The sequence below is a fragment of the Diachasma alloeum genome, unplaced genomic scaffold, assembly GCF_001412515.2.
Source record: "Diachasma alloeum isolate Michigan unplaced genomic scaffold, Dall2.0 Dall_scaffold_00294, whole genome shotgun sequence".
Classification (NCBI taxonomy): Eukaryota; Metazoa; Arthropoda; class Insecta; order Hymenoptera; family Braconidae; genus Diachasma; species Diachasma alloeum.
This window is the reverse complement of record NW_021680433.1, coordinates 99753-127336: the sequence shown is the minus strand read 5'-3', so window position 1 is coordinate 127336 and position 27584 is coordinate 99753. Positions and strand designations below refer to the sequence as shown.

The 27584-nt window shown below is 35.9% G+C and overlaps 2 protein-coding genes across 3 annotated transcripts in view; one reads left to right on the top strand and one right to left on the bottom strand.

Moving 5' to 3' along the window:
• The window catches only part of LOC107039190 (tubulin epsilon and delta complex protein 1), a 5431-nt gene extending 1808 nt beyond the window's left edge, over positions 1-3623 (top strand). The window contains exons 3-5 of the mRNA XM_015258688.2: positions 1845-2059; positions 2138-2491; positions 2862-3623. Of these exons, the coding sequence (XP_015114174.1) occupies positions 1845-2059; positions 2138-2491; positions 2862-3203 (911 nt within the window). The 3' untranslated portion in view covers positions 3204-3623. The remainder of the gene's footprint in view (positions 1-1844; positions 2060-2137; positions 2492-2861) is intronic.
• A 3802-nt stretch (positions 3624-7425) lies between these two features.
• Positions 7426-27584, bottom strand: part of LOC107039189 (cell growth regulator with RING finger domain protein 1) — a gene marked incomplete at its 3' end in the record, with an annotated part of 46697 nt that continues 26538 nt past the window's right edge. Inside the window, 4 exon segments of one of the 2 annotated variants that reach the window (XM_015258686.1) lie at positions 7426-8471; positions 9201-9308; positions 9408-9549; positions 14180-14351. In XM_015258686.1, coding sequence (XP_015114172.1) covers positions 8019-8471; positions 9201-9308; positions 9408-9549; positions 14180-14351 — 875 coding nt within the window. 2 annotated transcript variants of the gene reach the window in all.

Below are 27584 nucleotides of genomic sequence, written 5' to 3'. Positions count from 1 at the left end.
AATTCATCTTGTATAGGGTGTAGGAAGTGGAAAAACGCAATATAGGGTGCAGGAAGTGGAAAAACGCAATTCTGAGCTGTCCATCTTTCTATAAGGAACCCAAATTCAGTTTTAAGGCGCTATCTCTCATAGTTTCCGAGATAATCGCGAAAAACGAAAGTGCCAAAAAAAATTAATTCAATTCATCTTGTATAGGGTGTAGGAAGTGGAAAAACGCAATATAGGGTGCAGGAAGTGGAAAAACGCAATTCTGAGCCGTCCATCTGCCTATAGGGAATCCAAATTTCCTCAGGAATCGAATGGGATAGGTTATGAGGCTCTAGCTCTCATAGTTTCCGAGATAATCGCGAAAACGAAATCACAAAAAAAAATTAATTTAATTTATCTTGCATAGGCTGTAGGAAATGGAAAAACGCAATTCTGAGCCTTGTATCTGCCTACAGGTAGCTAAAATTTCCTCAGGAATCGAATGGAATTGGTTTTAAGGCTTTCAATTCAAACCAGAGTTGAAGACCAGAGTTTGTAGCAGCGATGTCAGACAAGATATGAATGTTTTTTTGGGTCAAATGAAAAAGCGGCTCGAAAAATTGTGTGCTGATGCCTCTAAAGATGGTTTTGAACCAGGGGAGACTCCTAGACCCCACTGGACAATGTTGTCACAATTGCGCTTTTCAATTGAAAACAGACATCATCTTTAGAGACATTTGTCATCTTTAAAGACTTCTGCACGCCATTTTTCGAGCCGCTCTTTCATTTGAGCCCAAAAAAACATTCATATCTTGTCTGATATCTGTGCCACAAACTCTGATCATCAACTCTGATTTTCAGTTGAAATTGGAATGGTTAATTTACACAATAATAAGATTGCATTGACGATTTTTTCTTAACTCGCAAAAATCTTCAAACATTTTGCTATCGATTGGTGATAAATTTTTTTGGAAATAATGAAATAGGGAGAATAACGCCTTTTTTTTCAGGAGTGATTTTTCAAAAATTTATTTTAATACAAGTGCTAACTAGAAAATGTTTTTTATTAGCTCGCAATTTTCTTCAAAACTACTTCAATGAGGAAAAAAATAAAAATTTGGAATATCTATACATGAGGGGCTAATTGATCGGATCTAATCCCAGGGTCGCGTTTGGTGACCAGACTAGGGTTAAACTGTTTTACTGCTTCGCTACTGACTTGAATACACCCTTCACTTGACTGAAATAAACTTCATTTAATTCAAATGCATCTTTGTTCTGGTTGTATAAATAAGTTGGAAAATATCGCTGAACCTAGGGTATCTCTCTATATAATAAAAAAATTAGCCCAAAAATTCAGGCGACGCTTGACCGGCCCTGTGGCGACAGACGCGGCCCTGGGGCGACACAGATGTGGTCCTGGGGCCGACCTGACGTGATCCGAGTCGACCCGACGTGACCCGAGCCGACGTGACCTCAACCGACCTGACGTGACCTGATGTGACTCAAGCCAACCCAATCCTGACAGGTCACAGGGTGATTTTATATATATTTCTCTCTATATAATAAAAAAATAAGGGCAAAATTTAAGACAATTCAGGCGTCGCCAAAATTCAGGCGACGCAAAAATTCAGGCGACGCCTAAAGGTGGGGGNGTCCCAGGGTCAAACGCGGTGGGAGGGCTGACAGTTGGATTGGGGGGGAGCGGGGGGCGAAGCCCCCCGGGGTTGGCGAGCGAAGCGAGCAGGGGGCGAAGCCCCCTAGTCGCAAAATAATATAATAAAGCATTGGAATCATCTGATCTTGAAATTTTACTGCCAAAGTCGATCGATAAAATTTTCTATTCATAGCCAATTTATTTCACAACTGAATTCCAGATGAATTGAAATCTACGAAATTATACTTTGCATATCTTCAGTATCCGAGCATCGAATTCTACGGCTTATTAGATAAAAATGCCAGAAATAATCGAGAACTTTTATTGGCATTAGCCTGGCTCATCGGTATGCACAATGTTTTGGAAACTGCGATGAGGTTCAAACTGGTTGAGAGTATTTTAGGTGGAGAATGTGTGCAGAGCGGTGATTCACTGGTGAGTAGCGCGCGTTCAATATGTAAGTAAACAAGTGGTTCCTATTGTCATGGAAAATCCACATGAAATACTCAACAGAAACGTAAACAAGAGGAGAATAATGAGAACGAAAATGTGTCGTCAGAGCTGATCGATCAAATTCATTCGATCGTACACAAGTGCATGACAGTGAGTAATAATTTGAAGGACATTAATGAACTCATCTCTGAGAGGATTAAATCAACGAGTAAAGTACATGCAGCGTCTTCAAACAGCTGCGGACTCCCACATTTGAATGTACCGGAAATGAGCATCATTAAACAATTTGTGACGCATGAGGATAAATATTCAGAGCACAACGAAAAGAATCTTGTTGATTTACAGCGATTGGGAGTTATGCTTGAGACACATTCTATGTGGAGGAGAAACGAGGAAATTTTTTTCGATTGGATGGTGAGGGAAATTATATTGCGGGAAATTGGATTAAGGGCATCCAAGTACTTTGGCTATTTTTTCTCCAGTGAAATGCTTTTCTACTTTCAATTTAATAAAATGAAATAAACAATGAATTAATTAAGCTAAGCTACAAAGGAATTCAACTTTTAGTTTTATTATAGTTAGCGAATATTTTCGCAAGAAAAAAGTCCACAAAAATTTATGCTCAGGCCTTTTTTATGCAAGATTTTATGAGCCCCAAAAACAATTTTCTGATATTCCTCGCCAAACCCATTAGTCCCCAAGATATGTGCAGAATCCTCTGCATTAACATTTTAGACCCCTCCTTACCGTGACTCAACTCCTGACTCATTAATTTCAATTTCAGGGGACAGTACTCGAGGAGCACAAGCGAAGTCCAATGACAGAATTCTCCGAAAAGACTGTGGACGAATTTTCCACATTCATTTGCATTCTTCGGCACTTGACAAAGAAAAAAATCCACTCACTGAAGCATTCTGATGGCCTCGCTGGGGAAAACATCTCGAAGATTCCATGTACCTCCAGATTTTCAAGAACTCAGGAGAGAAACACTAATGCAAATCTCTGGGGTTCTGAAATTTCTCAACGACTCGAAGAAGAGCAAGCGAAAACCTCCGAAAAAATGAAGGAATTGGCATCAGAATTGAAAGCAATGCTCAAGTCAATTCCTAATTGCATTCAGATTTGATGTGAGATAAAATTGAACTGACGTTCATTTCAATATTGTAATAACACATCGTTAAATATTGGGAACGTGATATTAATGTTCGTTCAAATTGAGTTTTGCATAACATTTTTTATTATTGAAGGTGAAAACTAAATGAAAATTATAAGGTTCCGTGTCTTATTTTCCCTGACACTTTTTCCTCATGCCACTTCTTCCCTCTCTTTTTCTCCCTCCGACATTTATCCATACGTACGGACACGGTCTAAAAATTGTATTTTCGGACTTTTTGGATCATAATGAGTCGATATAACACAAACAATCAAAAAATTAAACTTTAACGATTACAGTGCTTCCACTCAGAAGCACAAAGACAAAAAAGAGGAATAAAGTAAACTCGCTCCTTGGTGAGATAAACGAAATAAATTCAACGATGAACAATAAATATTGGGCAATACTCTTTATTAAATAAATTACTTACAAGTCATCGCATGCAGGAATCGTGTTACTGAATCATTGGAATATCTACGAAACTCGTTTTTCTCTGCATAAATTAATACAACGATTAAATTTCATTTTATCTCTCCTACTAAAAATACAATAGACTTCATAGGCCGCCACTACTTAGAAATTCCTTAGAAATTTATTCTCTTGTATTGTTTGCTAATTCTCGTCTCTATGTACAAAATGAATTAATCAAGTATGCGATAGAAATTCATCTCGTTAAGATAATTGTTTCCTTCTTCCTCGTATTTTCTTTTTCTCCATTCATATATTTTTTTCTCCATCATCAATGCGCATGAGTGAGGCTGATAATGATCAACATTTCATTACTGGGGATTATAAGTATAAATTAATACAAATTGAGATAATCATCCTCGAACATATCACGAGGACTCATCTCACCGCCGCATCTCTGGCGTAGGCGTGCAATCCACATCCTACATAAACATTATTCGGATTATCACAGTCTGTGTATTTACAACTTAAATTATTTAAACCTAGTTCACTTAATTTTAGGTAGATTTTCTCGTCCCCTTTCAGTTGATGGTTCTTGGGAATTTATTATTTCGGGGGATTTTGTCTCTCTATCGTCATCGAGATCGACGGCCAGCATTTTTCATCGATTGGATAGGGCCTTTACCTCTTAAAGCAAGTGAAAAAAATATATTAATTGAGAATTGATGAGAGTGATTCGAAAGGGGAGGGAGATGAGTGCACAATTGAGTTTTCATCATCACGAATTTATGAACTGAGGATCTCCATATGTTTCTTTTATATTCCATGGTTGTAACAACTCATGATTAGTAGGAAAAAACTCATTGTTTATCGATATTTAGTCACGTCGAGGCCTGAAATGATGTAATCAAAAAAAAAAAAAATTCCACATAATATTCATCTGAAAATTGCATACAATATCAAGCCAAGTATTTCACAGAATTTTCAACTGGAAATTCCACTCCACGTTTAAGATTCCCTGGCTGAAGGCGCTTCACCCTTGCAACGAACAACCGGTGAAATTGGAAAATTTGTGACAAATTTCTTTGACTGAAAAATTCATGACAGTCACATTACATCTATTTGATTATGATTATCATGTCAGTCGATAGTATAGCCGAAATTGTGACGCCAAAAAAATTACGTCACATGACCGTCATATTTTTTTCACCTGACAGATTTTGACAACTGGGGTGGGCCGATTTTAAACATTCGAAATCTGGATTCGGGACACTATATTTTATTTTCATGAATATACATCCAATTCCTAACTTTTTCAATCAAAATCAAGTGTCTTCCTGTCGGAAAAACATCCGAATTGACTTCTAAAAACTGATATTTCACATTTGATGGGAAACAACGCGGATAATCCAATATTGAGGGGTGAGTATTCCTTAACTATTCGAAAACTGGTGCCATCATGGTAATTTAATTTTGAATTATTCCGCATTTCCAGTAAGTATTTCAAATTAATTTTAAAAAAATAATAATAGTTACGCTGTTTAGGAGTCAAATATTAAAAAAGCATTTGTTAATAATTTTCTGCACATTTCTTAGGGAAAAAAAAGTTTTCCATTTGAAAAATTGAGGCCCGGTTGCACCAGCTCCGGGTAACGAAAACGTCAGATAAAAAAAAAAGTAAATTTGGATGTTCGATGGATTATTTTACCCGGGAGAGTATCTCAAATTTATCCTAGGAACAAAAAATAAAATTTAATCCCAAGGTTAAATCAGTGTTAATTCAAATGAGACTACAGGATAAATAAAAAATTATTCTTCGGGTCAAATATTGAAATACTATGACCCCTAGGATATAATTGACCCCGAGGATGAATTTTTCCCTGGGATTTATTTGGATGACAGGGCTTGGTACAACCGGGCCTAAGAACAATTGCGATTAACAATGAGTTTTTTCACATTAATTATGCATTTTTGCACGCGTGAAATATAAAAAAAACACATGAGTATTCTCACTTCAAGAACCCATGTTTAAAACCGATAAAGTCTCCCCTTAACAAAAAATATGAATAGCCCTTTTTACAGAATATTTCAAGATTTACACAAAAGGTCTCTCGATATTTTGCTCTAAAGCTAATAGTTCGTGATATATTTCCAATATAAACGAAGCGATTTTGCACTCATCTCCTGCCACCGTTAAGATTTACAAAAAAAAGTTCTTAAACAAAACAAAAATCTCGTCGTTGAAATTTCCGAAAAATCGACATTGCCGGTAAAAATCACTCATCTGATATTGTCAATATGATTCAGAATGAATTATTTCAAGTCGATATGTAATTCGAACGGAAACTATTCCGATGTATCAAAGTACTCAAAGTCGTTCAACTAAAAAAGAAAAATGGAAATAAAAAGCATGTTTAAAAAAAAAGAAATACTTCTATCCTTAACTATCTCTCATCTACAAGTATTTACACAATGCCTCAGCGATCCTAATTACATACAACAATAGGCATTATCAGTGGAAACCGTGAATATTCGACTGATTGTACAAATTGACAAAAAATCGTTGTGTGAAACGAGTGAAGCCTCGATTCTGGATGAGATCATGGAGTCCAGTGTCCCCGGTAATTTAATCAACTCCAACAAAATTTCCATTGCCTCGATTTTCTCGCCTCCAGAATCTCGGATATTCGTCGTTTAACATCACTGGACAGAATAAATTAATAATCGTCGCAATCACAAAAACGAAAGAAACTCGTGGAAAATAATAATGTGTCGCTGAGTGGTCAAATATTAATTGCATCACTCGCACTATATCTGTAGTCGTGTAGTCAATAATTAAAAGAATACCGATCACATGTGAAGAGAAGAAAATTGTCAATTAGAAGATGATAGGGTTGAGAAGTGAAATAGTAGAAAAATTCTGGTTTGCAAATGACAAAATGTAGTTTTCATGTCAAAATCATAAATATCAATTTTGCATGCAGCTGAGGAGAGAACAAATTCTCAATCAAAATGAGAAATCATCAATCATCAAAAGAGCAATTCAGCCTGGTGAACGATTTCTTCTCCCATGTAGGGCGAATTGTCCAGTGTTCCAAACACTTTTTATATTTGAGGTATTCCACGCCAAATGAGTCAACCGCTGACTGTCACCCTCTTGGAAATTAATGGCGATTTTTTCTACGATTTTTTTGGGTAGCCCAGTTCGGAGATAGGATTTTTTTTCGTCTTTCCGTTTGTTTTTTTCAATAAAACAAGTTCTATCTATCCGATTTTGATTTATTAAGCTCCAAAATTTTTCATTTTTTACTGCCTATACGAATATTTTCAGTGATTTTTTTTTTCGATCTCTAGATCCTCATAAGAACGAATATTCGAAAAAAAAGTTGAAAAACTTGAATTTTACAAATTACGTACCGGTTGATTTGTTTTATTCCTTTCAGTAATTCTTATAATCAAAACAAGTATTTTGAGCCATCGTACAAGTTGGGCATCCTTCTGAAACTATTTTATTTTCAATTTTTTCTGTTCGAAGTTCCGTAAATATGGTCAAAACACCCTAAAATGGCATTGATTGACTTTGATTCTAGACAGTATGAAGTGAATTTGACTGCATACCCATATATTACATATTTATTCGATAAATAATCGAAGACGTTTTGGGAGGTTTTGACCAAATTTGCGCAATGTCGAAAAAAAAGATCCAGGAAGATGCCCAACTTGAATGACGGCTCAAAATACTTATTTTGATTATAGGAATTACTGAAAAAAAAAATTGAAAATCAACCGTGACGTAATTTGCAAAATTCAAACTTTTCAACTTTTTTTTTCGAAAGTTCGTCATTATGAGCACTTAGGAATCGAAAAAAAATTACTAAAAATATTCATATAAGTGGTAAAAAATGGAAAATTTTGACGCTTAATAAATAAAAATCGGACAAATCGAACTCGAGTTATTGGAAAAAATGGAAAAATAAAAAAAAACATATCTCCGAACTCGGCTGCCGAAAAAGTCTGAAAAAATTTCAGAGATAGATTTCAGCCCCCCCCCCCCTTGCGTAGAAAAAATCGCCATTAATTTCCGAGACGGTGAGGGTCAGCGGTTGACTAATTTGGCGTGGAATTCCTCATTTATTTAAAATAATTTTATAAATTTGAATGGAACTCATATGAATGTGGTCTATACGGTTTGACACTTGAAAGATTTCAATGTAATTTAAAAAATTATCTCGCCGAATTCAACGATTTCAGCTGTGAATAGTCAAAGCCTGGACAATCTCCCTATTTCCCTCAAAAAAGAAAAAAACAGATTTCAAAACTAATGATTTTCGGGACAGATGAATTGGACGTTTTTTCACCCTAAAGTATAATATTAAACTTTTATCGAGCAAAACCGAGGAAGTCCGTAAGCCTGTCGTTCCAGTCGTGGAGCCAGTGAGAAGGTCCATGTGTCGCTTGTCTCTGTTTACAAGGATTCATCTCCTTCTCCGGTGGCATGTACTCCTCACCCCTGATGCAGAAGTAACTCTTAATGGGGCTGCGACACATTGGACACCTATCCAATTTGCCAAAGCAAGAGGCACATATGCACGTGTGTCGACAGGGCAATAAGGCTCTCGATAATGGGAAATATTGGCAAACTACACACAACTGTTCACCCGCTGTGTTCCATAAAGAGCCCTCGGCATCACCAGCGCCAGATGCTACCAGAGCTCCTCTTGATGCTCCGCCGTTATTGTTGCAGGGCTCTGCCAGGGCTAGGGCTGGCCCTAAGCCTGACGAGACGTCACCCTCGTCGTAATTTGTTGAGTTTCCAGTTGCCAGGTATAATTGCTGGAATGACAATAATTTGGGTGAATCAATTGGATCGTGAAGGTGGAGGAAAGTATGGAGCACAGTATGGAGGAGAGTATGGAGTTGGGCGATTGGACTTTTTCATCACGCTGTGACGAAAAGTGAACTTTTCGGCACGCTCCGCGTGCCTAAAAGTCCAATTTCCGCCACATTGTGATGAAAAATATTTTTCATCACGCTGTGACGAAAAGTGAACTTTTCGGCACGCTCCGCGTGCCTAAAAGTCCAATTTCCGCCACATTGTGATGAAAAATATTTTTCATCACGCTGTGACGAAAAGTAAACTTTTACTACTCGCCTTCGGCTCGTGATATAAACCTCCCACTCGCCAAAAAACACTTTTTTGCACTCGTTACGAAATATACGAATTTAGGAGGCACAATAAGTCGGGAAGTTTCTGTAAGATTTTACTTCTTCGGGAAAAATTACGTGACAATTTTGTACTTTGTTCGGTGATGAACTTGAAAATTCACTGAAAATTTCAGTTTTCTTCTCTTCCATTCCTATAAAAATTCCCGGAAAACGATTCCCCATTGCGGATTACGTGAATTATTCCGTAATTTTTACTGAATATTTCTCTCCGTGCAAGAGAGCATCTCAAAAGCTTTCGAGTGTCGTAATCTCGTCAAGGTCGCGCGGAATCATCCAAATGAGAATGAAAAAATGAGTGAAATTACCAAATAAAACAGGTTTCTTGGGAACACTCACCTTCAAGCAGGACAGCTGGCCGTTGGCCTGTTTCAGATACTGCGCGAGAATTGAGGTCGGCAGTGTGCACACGCTATCTTTAATGTGCACGACATTCACCAGAGCGACCTATTGGGAAAAGAATAATGACATTTTCGGTGAAATTACCCCTGTGCATTTGCATATTATTTATTGATGCCCATTGGGAAATTTTCTGAATTTACTCACTGTCTCGTCTGGATGGGGATCTCTGTTGTCTTTTCGCGTGAGGAATATGACGAGTGGGTAGCAGAGTCTGGGAGGTGTTCCCAGCTCTAACTCGGGCGCTGGAAGTGACAGTCTCAGGGTTTCTTCACCGTGGGGTTGCCTACTGCAGTTAATGAGTCAAGGAGAACGTTGAGGATAATTTTGAATAATAGCGGAATGGTGAAAGTTTACATATTTCAAAGATCATTTTGTTAATATCTTTGGAGCTTGTGGGTTTAGGGAAAATGCTCAGAGGCGATTTTTGAAGAGGATTTTGAAGAATAGGAAAGAGTTCCTTTGATAAATGACAACTATCTTCAGTGGCAATTACAGGTGACTGCCAAATGGACTTGATGCTTATTTTGAAAATATCTTCGATGCTTTGGTCCACGAGAAAATGTCAAGAGATGGTTTTTGGAGACAATTTTGAGAACTATTAAAGAGATCATACGAAAGGTTTCTCGCCTTTCGGGCAAAATATTTGCGGAGTATCTGATAATTGCGTGATAATGAGAGAAGAATGTATTAGTTGATCCGAATCAAACTCGCTGTTATTTAAAAACCCAAATGGTGGATCCCTGTTTTGACGAATGTCTCTGGCCGCTGTCAGCTGAGTACTATTAGCACTGAGAATAAATCACAAAGGTTTAGCTCAGTTGCGGCCACTTTTATAAATTTGATACACTGTTAGAACAAAAATGAAATTTCATGGACAGTTGACTAGTAAATTTTCAGGACAGTGACACTAAATGATATGTAGGGGAAAAAATCATGAAATTTCAGGTTTCACTGAAAATTTAGTAAAATTCCAGAATTTTAAGCATCACAAACACGAGAATTTATTTATTTATTTGACTTTCCAATCTAATATGAATATTCAGTGCCAAATTACAGTGAATCTTCAGTGAAATATGAGATTCATGATTTTTTGGTTCCGAATGAAAGCTTTGTAATTGTTCAAAATTAAGTTTCCAAATTTTTGTGTCAGGGTAACTAAATATGGTCTAAAAGGTCTAAATATGCGATTTTCAGATGGTGTCTGTATGTATGTGTGTGTACTTTTTTTCAATTTTTGTTTTCGCAATTTTTTTTATAAGAGCTTGATGAAATTTCATGAATTTTTCCATGGATATAGACATTAATAGGCACTATTCACCGACACCAATTAAAGTTGAATTATTCATAGAGTTTGTGAAATATTGGTAATTTTTCAAAAATCGATTTTTCGACGCTCAGTCCAAGAACTGTTATCAGAATGAAATGAATCATGGCTTAAAAAATTTGTATTGATAGCCTCTTGATTCTATCAGAATATGATGTGGATCGTATCTATCACTGTTGAGCTACACCATATAGTTTGTGAGATTTTTTAAAATTTTCTTCATGATAAACTGGAAAAATTAACAGTCATATCAATGAAATCACGGCTCAAAAAGTTTTTTTGATGCTTTCTCGATGAAGTGCAAAGATGATGAAAACAGCATAACTATTTATTAAGTTGCATAGTATAGCAATATGAAACTTTAGGTCATATGGGGGGTCATATATGGGTTATATGGGGTCATATGGGGGTTATATGAGGTCATTTGGAAGTTATCTGAGGTCATATGGTGTCATAATGAGCTCATAAGGGATGATACCGAGTCATATGGGGTTCATATGGGCTCATATGGGGTTACATGAAGTGATGTGGGTTCATATGGGCTCATATGATATGGGTTCATATGAGCTTCATATAGGGGCTGTATGAGGTCATATTGGAGTAATATGGCATTATATGGGGGCCACACGGGGTCATATGGGTGTCACTATTCAAAACAATAAAAAATGAGAATAATGAATTTCAAAAATAGAGAGTCCATTCGGAAGCATATTGCTAATTTGTTAGCAACATAAACTATACCCATATACAGAAAATGCGATTATGCACTTGTTTCCTCCTAAATCGCAATTTAGGGTCACTGTCCTGAAAATTCAAGCATATAGTTACGGAAATTTTCTGGTTTTCTATTTATTTTCACGGAAAAATAGAACTGACATTTACAATTCTCTTTGATTTTGCCACGAAATTCTGAATTTTCTATTACGAAATTTCATGAAATGTCAGTGGTAATTAAATTCAATGCAAATTTCCAAAAAGTATACCGGAAATTTCAGACAAAATTTTTTAACAGTGTACGAAGAAATTCAATATCCAGCTTTGCATAACGTGAAATAATCAAGTTCATGTTTCTCCGAAATGTCACAGCAGCCGAAGCTTATAGCCAATAAAGCGAGAATTTTGTGAAATATGGGGGATCATTCAATGAATGTCTACACGTCTTCATTGCGGAGATATTTGTAGAGTATGTTCACTTACGTCGTAACGAGATGTGCATGTAATATGCAATATAAAACATGTATGATTGTTTTATAGCTTATTTCATCAATATCTGCGGAATGAGTGGATTCAGCGACGGGTCTAGAGGGAAATGTCAAAAGATGATTCTTAGAGAGGATTTTGAGGAGTAAAAAGGAGCCTGAATTGCTGTAAGCCTTCTCTGTGTGAGAATATTTGCACCACCATCTTTAGTGGCAATTACAGGTAAGTGCAAACTGGACTTGTTGCGTATTTTGTAAATATATTTCATCAAAGTTTTTAGGTTGAGGAGAAAATGTCAAGAGAGGGTTATAAAAGAGCCCATTCGATGAATTTATCTAGGTTTTTTCGCTATGAAGATCTTTGTGAGTAATGAGAGCAGAATTATATATCTATGATCAATTTGCATCTTATGAGGTCAATATTTTCGAATGAGTGAATTCAACGAGGGGTTTAAGGGAAAATGTCAAGAGATGAGAGAATATTTGCACAACCATCTTTAGTGGCGATATATTTGATCTTTTGGTTTAGGAGAAAATGTAAAGAGACGCTTTTTAGAAAGAATTTTTAGAACTATAAAAGAGGTCATTCGATGAATTTCTCTAGACTTCTAGAACTATGAATGCATAATCAATGTGCAGCTCATTGCGGCAATATTTGTCGAATGAGTGGATTCAGCGAGAGGTTTAGGAAGAAATGGCAAGCGATGATTTTTGAAGAGGATTTTGAGGACCAGAAAAGAGGTCGCTTAATGAATCGCTGTAAGTCTTCTCCGTGTGAGAATATTTGCACAACCATCTTCAGTGGCAATTACAAGTGAATGCAAAATTGGTTTTTTCAAAAGACGACTTTTAGAGAAGAATTTTAGAACTATAAAAGAAGTCATTATCAATTTCTTTAGTTTTTAGTTCAGTTTTTCGTTTAGTTTTTCGTTTTATAGTAGAGTTCATGTCTAAATTTCAATTCTATTTGAATTTATTTAATGCCTAAAGGTGGTTAGGCGGCGTGCTGAGTTGAATTTGGAGTGAGAATTTCCGTGGTTCCCGGTAGCTTAGTCGGTAAGAGTGCCCGGCGCGTAACTGGGAGACCCGGGTTCGAATCCCGGCTGGGCGAATCGGAATTTTTTCTCTCTAAATTTCAATTCTATTTGAATTTGTAATCGCTCAAATTTAAGTTTCCAATTTTTTGTTTTCGGATAACTAAATATGGTCCTAAAAAGTCCGAATATGTCATTTTTAGATGATGAAAGGATTTCGAAGAGTAGGAAAGACCTTACTTGATGTACTTCATCAAAGGTAAAGGGTGGTGAGTGAAGAAAACAAGTGGCCCATTGCACAGGTCTAAATCAAGTAAAGTTTTTTTGCCTAAAATTCCATATGCCCTGGTTGAGCATCTAACAGACATCGACTAAATTAAAATAAAATTGGTATAAACTTTCACTGAACATTGATTAAACGTTGACGAAAGCTTGGTTAAATCCTGATTAACCTTCGACTAAATCCCGATTAAACCCTCACTAAACCCTGACTAAACTCTGACTAAATGCTGACTAAACCATGATTAAACCTCAATTAAATGCATTTTAAGGCTATAATTTCAAAGTAAATGATGTAATTGCCACTATCTTCGAAGTCGACCGAGATAACATCCAAACGAATATTTTAAGCCATGATTGAAAAGATTTCAATGATTATTTTTTGAATGATCGTCGAAAAACTAAATTTGAAAAAAAAAAGTTCACATACATACAGACATGATCTAAAAACAGCATATTCGAACGCCCGAGACCAAAATTAGTCATCGTCACACAAAAAAATGGAAATTTCAGACTTGACGAATACAACGCTTCCATTAGGAAAAATAACTGTCTTTACAGGAGATTATTAGCAGATATTTTTGTTGAGCATGAGATCCGTTACAAACCATTACTCTTGACTTTTTCTCTACATCTCTTCCTTTCCAAGTTATACATAAAATTATCCTCACTGATAAAGGAGTCAACGCGAAATTGATGTGCAATTTATTTTGCATATATAATTGAAATAAGCGTACTAGAAAAATATGACCGGAGACCTTTTTTTTACGGCGTAGAATCCTCTAAAAAAAGTGATTCAACATCCTTCTCTAAACGTCTTCCTTTTAAAGGCATCATGAAAATTATCGTAATGATAAAAATTGACGAATGAAAAAAAAAATTCCACCTTATTTTGCGAACATCTCTGAAAGAAGCAGATGTGAATAACATAGAGCACCTGTTCTAGTTCAAAAATTCTCCACAGAAAGGTCTTTTGGAATTCTTCTCCAACCCTTTTTCCTTCTGAGCTATGGGAACTTTCATCACTGAATTATATAATCTGGAGCACAATGGGGAAATATTGACGGTTGAAAAGGATACGTTTCTGGTGGTGTGAGGTATTGAGCGTGGCCTTGGAGAAGAGTACCGTTCAATGAGGCGTCTCTCAATGCATTCCAAGGTTTCCACAATGCTAAATGTAATTCTCGAATACTGACACCCCAGATCGCCTGGATGGAGTACTCCACTTGACTCGACACTTCGCATTCAACTTCTGAAACATAATTTTGAGGATTTCATTAGTTCATTCAGGGGTGAAATGGTGGAATTGTGCGAATCAAATATTGAAAGTTTAGTAATAGGGAACTTGCGTGAATTCTTTTCAATCTTCTCATCTCAAGTTTGAGACCTGAATAATTCACTTTTCATTCACAAAGATTTAACATATCTCTTAAAATATTGCCGGGATCTTTAAAATATTTTTTATTTATTAACAATTAATTGTTAAAAGTTGAAGATTTCAAACTCTTTGAAATCGCTAATGACGTCACATAGACGGTCGAGCGCTAGACCAATCACAGAATGGCTCCGGCCGACCTAACCCAATCTTGATGTGCGCCTCGGCCAATGAAGGACGACAACTCTCTACTCCCTTCCTTTTCCACCAATGAAGCGTTACCTGATCGTCTTCGTGACGTCATGACCGCAAAATTGGCCTCGAAAATGACTGATTTCCAATTAATCATCATAAAACATCTAGGCAATATTTCCCGATAATTTTTGCTGTTCAGCTATCAATATAGTACAAGGAATGTGTGGATAGGGGAATTGGACAGAATTGAGTTTCATATAGGGAACCCTATTATGTTCCCTATTATGGCGTTATGGTCAGACCGAGTGGTTTTGAGTTAGGACTCTTCCTATCGTAAACAAAATATCGCAAAAGTTTTCTTTCTTGACAGAAAAAATTGTATTGGTTAGACATAATTATGAAGCCGTGTGACCGTCACTTTATGCATTATTAGTCTTCTTTATAGTCCAGTCAAATTGATAAGTAGGTGCTATTTTTATTCACCGCGTATGAAAAAATACCCATTCGATAGATAAAATTGTAAAATTGTAAAATTGTTATTTCTCTCTTTACCAATTCCATTGGTAATAAGCTTCCAAAAGCTTGAATAATAAGATCATTGTAAGGTGTTCAGAAACTTAGGGTTAAATGAGGCCCAAATGAAAGCTCTGATGATGAACGACAATAAAAGTAGAAAAGCATTTCACTGGAGAAAAAATAGCCAAAGTACTTGGATATCTTTAGATTACGTTTTATGGCAATGATCAATATATTCTGATGATCGCCTTGAGCTTGTTAGGAAACTAAAAGTTGAGAAAATGCTTCCATGTTTCGATGTAAAGGCCTTTCTCAGTACACTCAACATTAGAACAATTATGGCTATTGATTTATCCTTGAAAAAATTGAAGTAAATGTATGAGATACTGATGTAAATGATCGATTATTCGTTCACTTTTGTAGTTTGATTACCATTCTTCCACAGACAGTAGATCCGTTGGTTTAGAATGCTTAAATAAATTTGACAAAAATGGATCCTGATTTAAGAACTTCTTCACTTAAAATATTAACGTTTTTGGTACTGAATTTTTCCTCCTGAAATCAAACAACCAAATTATTATTCTCAATATCCTATCTTCTAGACCTATGAGTTCCTTGAAATCGGTAATTTGACTCTGGAAACTAGAAACTTTGTCTTCTGTGTGAAGTTGAGAGTTGCATAATTGAGGCCAATTTTGAAGTGATTGTCATAGATTATTGCCTATTGGACTCATTCATTGACTCATAGACTTTGATTACCAAGAAACTAGGACTCGTTTGGCGGCACTCATTTCATTCTCTCGAGCGAATTCATATACAAATGATTTTTAAATCTGTTCGAGATAACGGATCATATTAGAAATGGCACAGAACATACTGGCCGCAGCTCACTCATCGGCGTAACATGAAGTACCGTTTCCACTTGCTCAGACTAAAAATTTTCCCGAATCACTTGAATTAATGACCATTATCACAATTCGATCCTTCTTTCTCGCAGATGACTCGAAGGATGGATAGAATCGTTAGATAAAAAGGCGGTCAATGTTCTTTCTGTAACTCTGCGTTCCTCCAGAGGTCAAGAACCGAGGGAGAAAGAACGTAATGACGGGCAGGCGAGTTTCAGGACATCGAACTTTCCGCCCAGAGGTTCGAAGATTGAAGGCGAAAAGACAAATGTGCTATAAAAAAAAATCTTATATTTTATCAGCTACTCGGATCGAATGAATAAAATCAGACGTATGCGTTTGTATTTTGTTTTGATAAGTTTTCTACCATATATACTGTGAAAAATTAGTTTTATTGACAAAAAAGCTGTGACATATTTCGCCCTTTTGTCTATTGAATATTCATTTCTGTATTTTCTGTATCATTTCGCCTCTTCCGCGTTACTCTTAATGATCCGATATCGGAAATTCAATTCTATTGATTTTTTAAATGATTATTCGGCTAACTTACAAAAAAGCTAGCATACGCATCATGCTAGCATGAATACGCTTTTTTAAAAATGGCATTAACAGAAAAATTTTCAAATGCATATAAAATTAGCTCATAATATCTGCAAATTATCCAATATTGAAAATTCGATTCTGCTACTTTTGCCTGCTAGGTTAACATACGTAATAAAAAATTGTGAACAATGAAATTAAATAGTAAAAAAACCGTAATAACCGACGTTGACCGAATTTCGATAGAACTCTTGACAGAAATTGAAAAATTAAATTTGAAAACTAGATGTCAGAAAAGTTGCGCGAGCTCTAGATTTGATCTTGGGGTTCTGCATAGTTGTATTACAGCTAAACCTAACTAAACAAATAAAAAGAAAAAGAATAGATCTTTCAAGATTTCGTTAGAAAGGCCTTCCAATCTTGAAAATCTAGAAAATTTCAAAAACCTAGAATCGTATCGTTACCCCCCTGGTAACTTGTACTAATTTGGGTCTACTTCGTCACCCATGATTCATGCACTGTTTACTCACCGAAGATCGTAACAACACTGACGTGTCAATTCCTTCACTATCACGATGAAACTGCGAAGAATGTACTCTGTATAATTTAGTGACAACCCCGAAAGGAAGGATTCCGTCTCGGAGTATTCGAAATTTGGGATATGTGTAGTCGCTTAAGGTACTCTGAATTCAAACCAGAGCAGGAAGGATTCAGAATTTCAAACAAGGCTCAGGTCCGATCGATTGGATCCTCGAATGATCAAGAATTTTCTGCCTCACTCTATCAAGGTTGAAGTCAGATGTTTCGGATCCGAAGTGGACCGGGGATATTGAGTCCAATTTTATCAGCTTTGACTGATCAGGATAGGATCCAAAGTGATTGAGCCATACCAGATCCAGATAACCTGTTCAGAAACTGACTAGGTCCTTACCCGGGAATTCTGATCAGAAAATCCTGACCAGTATTAGATCTAATTTAGACCCAGACAACCTGAGCGAAATTTTCACTCGGGACGTTTCGTAATCTTAGTACCGGAATGGGTTAACTACTCACAAACTACTTCAAGTGTGAAGCATCTTCATTCAGAAAACTGACGCAATTATCGTTTTCCAAGGAACGACATCACACTTTTCTCCAGAAGGAAGACAAAAGCTGCATCATCGCACTTAAACAATCTTCCATGACTTGTATCCATTCTAAGATCGTTAATCCAATAAAATATATTTGTTTTTCCTATTCAAAAAACCACATAACATTCATCAAACATCATGAGACTCCATAAACCTTGCTGATATTCCATCCTTATCAAATGTCATTTATTCAACCACAAGTCTCTTTAGAAGACCAAATCAAAGATCTCTTACAATTCTCCCTGTAGATTCAAGAAATAATTTAAGTTTCCACTTCACGTTATCGTTAAGCATGCAATTGTTGGAATAGTAGTGGGAGAGTGAGAACTAGAAGCAAGAGGGGAGCATTCACGTCAACTCGGACGAAAGTGAAAGCTGAAGCCGGACCACCTCAACTGACTTGCTGTCGACCAAGATGCCTAGCATTTCTGTCTCACTCTCCTCTTCTATTCCATCCTGTTGCTACATCGCAGATACCATCCACGTCATCTCGACAAATAATGCACGAGAACAATTAACCTGTGACTTATTTCATCCTCCGGAGTGGTACTCGTATCAGTAATAGAGGTCTCTGACCTTCAATTGCACTCACAATCCCATTTCAGACGATCTATTCAAATGCAGAACTTAATTTTTTTATTCAAATCCATCGAACTGAGACAATGACAATTCTCCCATGTCTATCTTGATTTATTTGTGTTCTGTCTTTCGCATCGATAGACGAGTGGCAATTTCGGAATGTAGGACGCCGGGTGTCTCGACATTGCTAACTTTTTCCAAGTTGTATTACCAGCATGGCGTAACACACATGCCGGTACAACCCCGGGGATTATAACATTTATAAACTTTTAAAGTTTTTTTCTTTATTTATTCCAGTCTCTTTTCATTCCCTTCACCCTCGCATTTGCGTGACACCAGTGGCATTGAGGCTGAACTTCGATCGCATGGAGAAGTGGTAATGATACCGTCCATTGAAATGTTAATTGAAATATTTGAATGGAAATTGGTTGTGAAGTTTCGTCTCCATGTCAACCGTGAAATCTCATGACTAATCATTTCATACGGTAATGATCTTAGAAGAACATGTCATAGGAGCTTTCTTGAAAGCAACCCTTTGATAATTTTAATAGGATGCATTATTCAAGAGATAATTATGTAATGATAATTAAAACTAGTTGGAGCGTTTTTTTTCCGAAAAAGTCTTACATTTTTTGGCTAGGCTGAATCATTCCGGGTGTGAATCCATAATTGCGAAGACAGGCTTTATCAACTGATATTGACTGGCCAAAGTATGGAGACAGCATCTGCAATTTCACGGAATGTGAATGAGGCAAACTAAGTTTAACTAGAAACTTTGACCCAACGAGAGAACCACGAGACCAACAACTCTGGAGATTGCAGTGAAAGGTAGTGAGGAGTGAGCACACCCGTCCGATACATGAGTTTGTATCAGAACAAAAAGACCTCAGACGTTTTCGCTCCTCACAATTCTTGTCTGGAAACGTAACGGCTCAGCAAAATTCTACTCACTGGATTATCAAATCTGTTGCATAATTCCCCTGCAGCGGGTTCTAGTGGACAACGAGTGCTGCAGGATTAGTTGAGAGTTACGGCAATCGAACACGTGAATATGGAGAGGAATCAACTGATGAGAGACAATTTTCGAGGGATTAAAATTTTTCAGGAATTTATTCTCCTAATTCATTCTGTTATTTGGTGTCCTATCAAATAAGGTTCATTAATTAGGGCCAACAATAATAGTTAGAAAAAAAGGTAAAAAATAAGGGTCAGAAATAAGCGTCAGAATTAAGGTATAGGCATAATATGCATAAGTCAATCGTCAGAGAATACGAATCTTCGCCTTATCAGGAATATCCAAATGTTATATTCCCAAGAATTACAGGATAGTGGACTTGGACTTCAGCACAACAGACGATCACCAAAGTTAAGTAACATCGAGTAAGGTTCGGAATTGGATGGGTGATCGCTCACCGAAAATGTGATTTTTTTTTCTTTTTCTGCATGTAGAAATCGATTCTTATCATTCGACATGCTCTCCATGGCAATTAATGAGTTATTCATCATTGACAAATTGTTAGTAATAATGAGATGAATAAATAATAATCACGTGAGTTTTTGATAGGGTACAACCTATTTGTAACTTGTGAAGTAACTGCGTGATGTTTTCATCAGTTACTTATTGTAGGTCGAAACCTATGTGAAACCGGTGACCATGTCGGTTGCACCTGATCGATAACTGATGATAAACTGACGAAATTTCTACTTGGGAATTGTTGATGGTTATCATCTATGTAGAGTATTTTCATTCGCCTCAACTGACTTCCACGAAAGATCAGCCTCTCAGAATTCATTATAATCAACGAACGAAAGAAACATAAGGAACATATTTCATTGAGATAAACATTTAAAATGAAGTCATTGAAATCAATTTGCAATTCCATTGTTAAGACATGGTGTCACTCAATCCGCACTGACAACGCCTCGAAAATGATGTTCAAAAACTAGATAAATTTAATCGCGATTTCAGAATCTACAAGTGATTCGTAGCCAAAGAAAAAATTTCGATTTGCCATCCTACTGTGTAAATGAAAAAAAAAAATGATTAGCTGGACTGCACTAGAGAATGTATAAGTCTCGTGTCAATTTCCCCATACAGGCCACACAGGCTAACAAGGCCACACAACGGCGCCGAAAATGCCAATGCCCCCATCATAATCCGGAGAGCCTCGTTCTCTGTGATCGTTCAGGTACTTTTTTATTAATTAAGAAAATAGAACAAAAGTTGTAAGGACTCTTGATATACTGGTGTCTACGTGACTTTACCCGCGTAGAGGCGATCAAGGCCATCGGGTGGACTCGCAACTGCCCGATCAGGACTTATTGGTCGACTTCATTTATCTCTTTCGCTGAAGGATTGAATTATCCGCGTGCAGTTGGTGCAGGGTGAGTCTACACCAGAACTTTCTGGCAATTTTTCTATTATAAGCACCCAGAAAACTGACGAATGAATTCTTTCGATGATGCAATGATGTTTAGGTTAAGTGAATATGACTTTTCTGTATCAAATCCGACAACCAATAAATCCTGAATCGTGGCGTCCAATTTTCGATATTTATGCTACAATTGAGTTGATAAGTCCTTTCAGAATACTGTTAAAAAAATTGACTAAAATATCTAGTACACTTCTTGGAAATTTTCGTCAAGTGATAGTTTCACTGAAATTTGAAGGAAATTCGAAAAATCATAAGTTGATTAAGAATTGATGAAAATAGTAAATTTTACGTCGATTATTTCACAAAAATTAATAAAAATCTGGAAAATACAGGTGAATATATTCTTGAATTCTCGACAGTTTGAAATGCGGCATAATTTGGTACTGAAGTTTTTTAATTTGAGTAAGCTGAGTAATAAGTGGGAAATCAAACAAGCCCGCCGAAGGCGGGCGAAGTTTGATTGAAATTATATGAAGTGTCTCGTTCGAAGATGATAATAATGTAGTCATGCTTTGCCATGCTTAACATCACAACGTTTAACGCCTATAAATTCAAATTTTAGTTCGAGTAAGCTGAGTAATAATGGTCCGTCAATTGCTCAAGAATTCGGAATTCCATTAAAATTCAAAATTTCTAATTCATTAATTGATAGTAATTGGTAATTTTTTAACCCTGTATTTTTTTTGTTACAAAAATAAAATGATTCCAATCTTTGGTGTTATGGTAAAATATATTTAATTTGATGTTTCAGTCAAAACCTTTTTCATCATTTTAATGGTGGCCGGAGTTTTTTTTTCAGAAAATGCCAATTGAATCTCTTATTTTTCTCTTAGGAGGGAAAAAATGAAAAAGTTGATAACAAAAATCTTTTTTTTTATTCTCAATTGTTAAATCAATTCGTTGTTTACCAACCAATGTTGGTATATAAATTTTAAATTCAATGCGATTTTATTCCTGATCAGATCAGGTGAGTTGTGTTACATTCAATAAAAATGAATAGTGGATGCTGTGTTTAAATATGTATCTGATTTAATATTTTCCTGGGAAATTTCACATGGATTTTTTTCTTGGCGATACAGAAACTTTTCTTGGGAAAAATTTTTCGAAGATTTTCTTCCGGGGGATTTTTCACGGGATAAAACAATCCGGGAATCCATTTTAATGACGTACAATTATTTTACTTCCTTTCATTTCTCGAAGGGAAACTGTATTAAATAAAAACTGTATTACTGTCTTAAATTTTTCCACAGCTAGACAATTATGAATAATCATGCAAGGTTAGAGGAATAGAATCCTCAAAAAACGTTATACTAAATTTTTAAAGGTGAAAAACCTCTTACGGATAAAAAAAATCGGCAATAGCTATCTCAATGGAAGTTCATCAATTCGTTAATTTTATTGAATTCGTTAATAATCTCTGACGACAATTTAGTCGTTCTGAATTCACCGCTCATATTTTTCCTGTTTCATCCCTGTAGACACGGGATAATCCATGGCACGGATTAACGCCTGCACTACCAGGATAATTACCAGAGGAAACTCCAATGCAAATTAAATCTGCAATTAATTGAAACACCTCATTCGAGAGATCTCCCTCGGTTTTCCGAGAAAACATCCCATAGAATCTTTTCCAAGGCCTCGTCCTCGCAAAAGGACAACACGACTAACACGCGAGCGTTAATAAACATTTCTACTATTTCCAGTGACATAACACTGGAGACAATTAGTATAAACACTCTAAGGTGTTGGAAATATCAATTAACGTTGTTGATGGCAATTAAACTTTCTGTGTGATGAGAGCAAAATTTAGGTATATATCATCGCCAGTTATGGAGTTTCTGTTTCTGCTGGGGTTTAATTTATGGTGATCCTTGATATGTGTAAAGGAGAATAATGATAAATTCAGAGCGAGGTTGATGATTGTTGAGTTGAAAATATGGGGAATAAAAATAAAAACCTGTTGCACGATAAACCCCGAAAAATGAATTTTAGAAAATTCAATGCATTAAAGAAGAAATGAACTATATTTCTCTGATATTCTAAGACACTATAATGGACAGTTAAGGTATTTATGGCGGGGTGGGCATGTAAGAGGTGACACGGAGGAGAATGTATTATTTTCTCGCAGAAAACCAATCGCTGAACAAAAAAAAAACAATATTTTAATTACAAATTTTCAATCTATTTCGACCATTTTTGTGTCCGAAATATTTTTTTAATAACTTTTCTATTTTCTTCCCCACATATTTCAAGCCTTCTTCATTTTTCTAGCTTATCTTTTGGATAATTGGAAAATAATTAATATGGATAGAAAAAGGGACAACGTTGTGCCGTTCGAGGTACAAGTTGGCACCACTGATTCACTCAGCTGTTATCTTCCCAATCCGTTCATGCCAACTCCGTTCGTATTTGCCGCGCTAACCGCTCCACGATTCCTAACCTCAGCGTTGTCGCTATTCCAAGTTGCGCACGCAGAATTTCTATTTTTCATGGGTTTTTTAATTATCTCTTCTAAACAATTCTCCTAGGCCACTCGGATTATTTTTTTATATTCTTCCACGAAAACTCCATCCAAATGCGAAGCAGAGATAGGCAATAATATTAGATTTTGACAATATTAAAAAGGTATTATCTCCTTATATTGTTCAAAGTTTAACTATATTTAACAAATTTAAAATATTATAGAATTTATTAGTTATATTTTTCGATTGATGGTGAATAAAATCTTTGATAATACTTAAATGTAATTTTTTAGTTAATAAGTTATTCTAAATTTAGATACTTGATTTTCGATTATCCAAATAATCGTCGATCTTCCTACCTAAATTATTGGTTTTTAGAATATTTCTAAATTTAAATGTACAAATTGATGGTTACTTTAATAGTTAAAATTTCAAGATTTATGTTAAAAATTGACAACTTCACAATTCAACAATAATTATGATTGATTGATATGCCTATCACTGGTGCGAATTTTCAGGAAAATGGCGACTTTTTTTCTATTTTTCATATTTTCGTTACGAATTCCCATAAGAGCCCGTGTTAAAGTGAATTCTTTAGAAAAATTCTTGTGTTTCGCTCATTCTCCTAGGCTATGTGGGATTTTGCAAAGGGGTTTTGAAGCAATCAAAGAATGTATATAACAACAAAACATCAATTTCTTGACTTTTTTTTCGATCCCCCCTGACCACTCCATAAATACCGTCATCAGTAGAGGATTGAAAAAAAAACTGACAAAATATCTTTCGGAGACAGGACTGGTTCGCCGACGGAAAACTTCACCTTGAATTTCAAGAAAAAAATCTTGAGGATATATTTTGACAAATTTATGGCGTTAAAATGAGTAATAACGACTTATATGAGGTGTAATCAGATCAGGGAGATTGGATTTTGTGAACAATATTCCATCAATGGATACTCGTTATTAACTTTTGCATGAAGTCAGTCATTATCGGTCATTTCATATTCAACAAAATGGAAAAGAAGTGCAGAATATCGTAAGCTGATGTAGTGTAGAGGTTTGTGTGAGCATATTTTTTTTTCAATCTTGAAAATTAATGGAGAAGTTTTGCACATCGACTCCTCCCACTATTTAATGGCATTCGCATTATTTTTCCGATCAAACTGTTGAAAGCAGAGCAATTATTCATGTTTGAGACTTTCAAATTCAAACCAAACAATTATTTTTTTGGTAATTTTCAACTAACGATTTTGTTGACCTAAACAAGACTTGTTTGAGAACTTGTTCGGTTTTCTCTCAGGGTAGATTCGCCGCAGAGTTTTTTTGGCTTGAGCGTTGCCGAATTCACTCTACACTGCCCGGGCGCGTTTAACGAGCTTCCGGCAACGTCGCACAACAGGCGATTTTATTTAAGGACCTTCCGCAGTAAAATTTGGGACTATAGAGTGAGGGAAAATAGTAAAGGCTCCGACACTCCGCTGCATTGTTTGAAAAAAAAAAAAAGAAATGATTTTATGAGACATGAAATTTCATGTTTTTTCTAATACTTCACCTTCATTCCCTTAATTCTCTGCCAAAAAAGTAAAAACATTCGGTGACAAGGTGAATAGAACTGACGTGATATGTTTCGTTAATTTCAGCATTTTTATGACACCACGTATTCCTCTAGGTGTTACCCATTCGTCGTCTTTGAACACGAAGCAACACCGAGAGGAGAATATAGATACAGAAAATAGTTTGAATCCACGGCCATGAATAGAGTCCGAGAAGCCTTGTAGGTTCAGACTTCAGTTGTACATTTCATTGTCCACGACAGTACGTGAACGTCATGCAAATTAGCATGATAATTTTGAGAAGAATATTTCAGAGAAAATTTGTTCGACACTTCATCATTTTACTCTGCCAGCACGTGTTGAAATAACAAGTTCTCTTTATAATTTCAAGTCTCACTAAAAATAAAAAATTACTGTCAACGCTAATATTCAGATAAAATAGCTTTCACGCAGAAAAAAGTTATAGTTCTTAGGAGTCTTTAGGGGTAGGATAGCTGGTGCTACCTGAGACTTCCTCATCGGTTAATTGACTGAGAAATTTTTTTTTCTTTTTTTATTATGCAAATATTTAATAACAACAAGTAATTTATATTCAAGAGAAATTTTCAATTTTCTCTTCTGGAAACATTGTTAAAAAAATCCAAATCATATCCTACCGAATTTTTAAAATGTTTCGACCCCAGAATGCACGAGAAACAAGACAAGAGAGAAGTCCACAAGAGGCAAGAGAAAAAAGAAATATGGAACAAGAGAAAAATAATTAATCAAAAAATTCGTCAAAAGCTGATCAATAATATAAGCTTCATCAATAATATAAGGCCATTTTCTTAAATCACACCCTATGTATATCTGGAAATTGTGAAGAATTATGTATTCCTCGATTATATTAATCTTTCTTCTCGAATAGTGCATCTTTCATAATTGGAGCTAGTAGAGATGCGAACCATGAATGCATGCACAGCAAGTACTCAACATTTTTGTTACTCAATCGACCCCAGTGTTATCTGATGATGAGAGCAGCTTTTGAAAACAAACTTTCTGGAGGAACACGGGATGCATAAATTGTCAAGTAATCAGGAGCCAAACGGGAAAACCCCAATTTATTAATCTCACGTAATTAGAAAATAAAATTGTCGAGGTGCACAAGAGAACGCAAGACAAGACAAGAATTTTTTCTCTTGCTCATATCCAACAAGGCAGAGACGAGATTTCTCTTCCCAATTAGAATAAGAGAAGACAAGACAAAACCCCGAAAATTACAACACAAGACAATACCTAATTCGTGTCTTCTTTTGTCTTTCGGCATCACTATATTTCGTACATCAAGGGGGCTGAGAGGGAGGAAAAGAACAAATACGCAACAGTATATATCCCTAAAAACTAAAACTTTTTTCTCTGTGTACACCCAGAAAAATGTTTTTTTTAAATCAAATCGAAATCTTTATCTGACATTTTTATAAATAGTTTTTCTCACTTAAAAGAAATCACATTTAATCTTTTTCAAGTTTATTACCATCCCAAAACCATAATAAATTATTAGTATGAAATAAATACTTATTTAGGTCAAAGAAAAAATTTATTTGATTCAAATAAAGAAATTTCCTTGATACGAAAAAACTGTTCATTTGGTATGAATAAAGAATTCATTTGGATCAAATAAGGATTTATTAACAGTAAAAAAACATTGATTTAATATAAACAAAACTTCTAATAAAATTTTTTATTTAATTCGAAGAAAGAACTTTATTTGGTACTATTGAAATAAACTTTACTTGATTCAAATAAATGATTTTTGTGGGTGTATTGGAGCAAATTACGAAAAATTCTAATGATAACAGTCACTCAGTTCGAATATCAAGAATATGGATTTGTTTTCAGTTTTGCTTTGAATAGTTAATCATTGCAATTATTGAGACTGTCTTGATTAATAATTATTATAAGGTCAACGCCACAGAATTTCTCAATTCTCCCCTCCACTCCTCCTGGCCGACCACTTTTAACTTGTCAAAGTGAAACACACTCTGGTCTGTCAGCAGGAACAAGGAGTTTTGATGATGACAATGATTATAATACGTCAGTCGAGCGTGCCACTCATCCTGATTCATGCTCGTTGAGTGAACCGTGACTTAGCAGCACACAACGTTGTCCGAGGAATATTGCTTCCTCGTTTCCGCTTATTGCGTAATGATGAAATTGCGGCTAAACTTACTTTCGTGAGGATAAAACTACCCGTGAACGATCTGAGGGATTGGACTGGGGATTGTGGGAGACAATGTTCCTGATCTTGGGTAATTCATGTGAATTATTTGCCAATTGGGGATGTTACGGGGGATTTAATCGTCATTTTGTAAGGATGCAGTGAGTGGGGTTACGTCAGAAAAGATTCTCGGCCTTCGGGATTTTCTTTTCTAGTTTTTTTTTCGGAGTTGGAAGGACTGCAGCTGGGATCTACGGAAGTAATAATTCATCTACATATGAATGTGAAGGAAAAAACAGAGTTGTCTTTTAAATTGATTTGTAATTAGGGAATTTGATGAAGTCATGCTTTCTTATATATTTTTCCGGACAGGGAGAAACACTTGGGTAAAATTACTATACAAATGAAGCAATCGGGGAGCGGACTTCAATTCTAGATCTTTCGCTTCCGAAAGCCTTATATAAAAAAATCAAGTCAACTAATTTAGCGTGCGATTCAGCACGGAGAGAAATTTTGTGGAAAAATTCTAGTGCTATTCTAGTGCACGCGGAAAGAGGCGTAAAGTGACGGCCAAGAAAAAATCCCAGTGCCGGCACAAG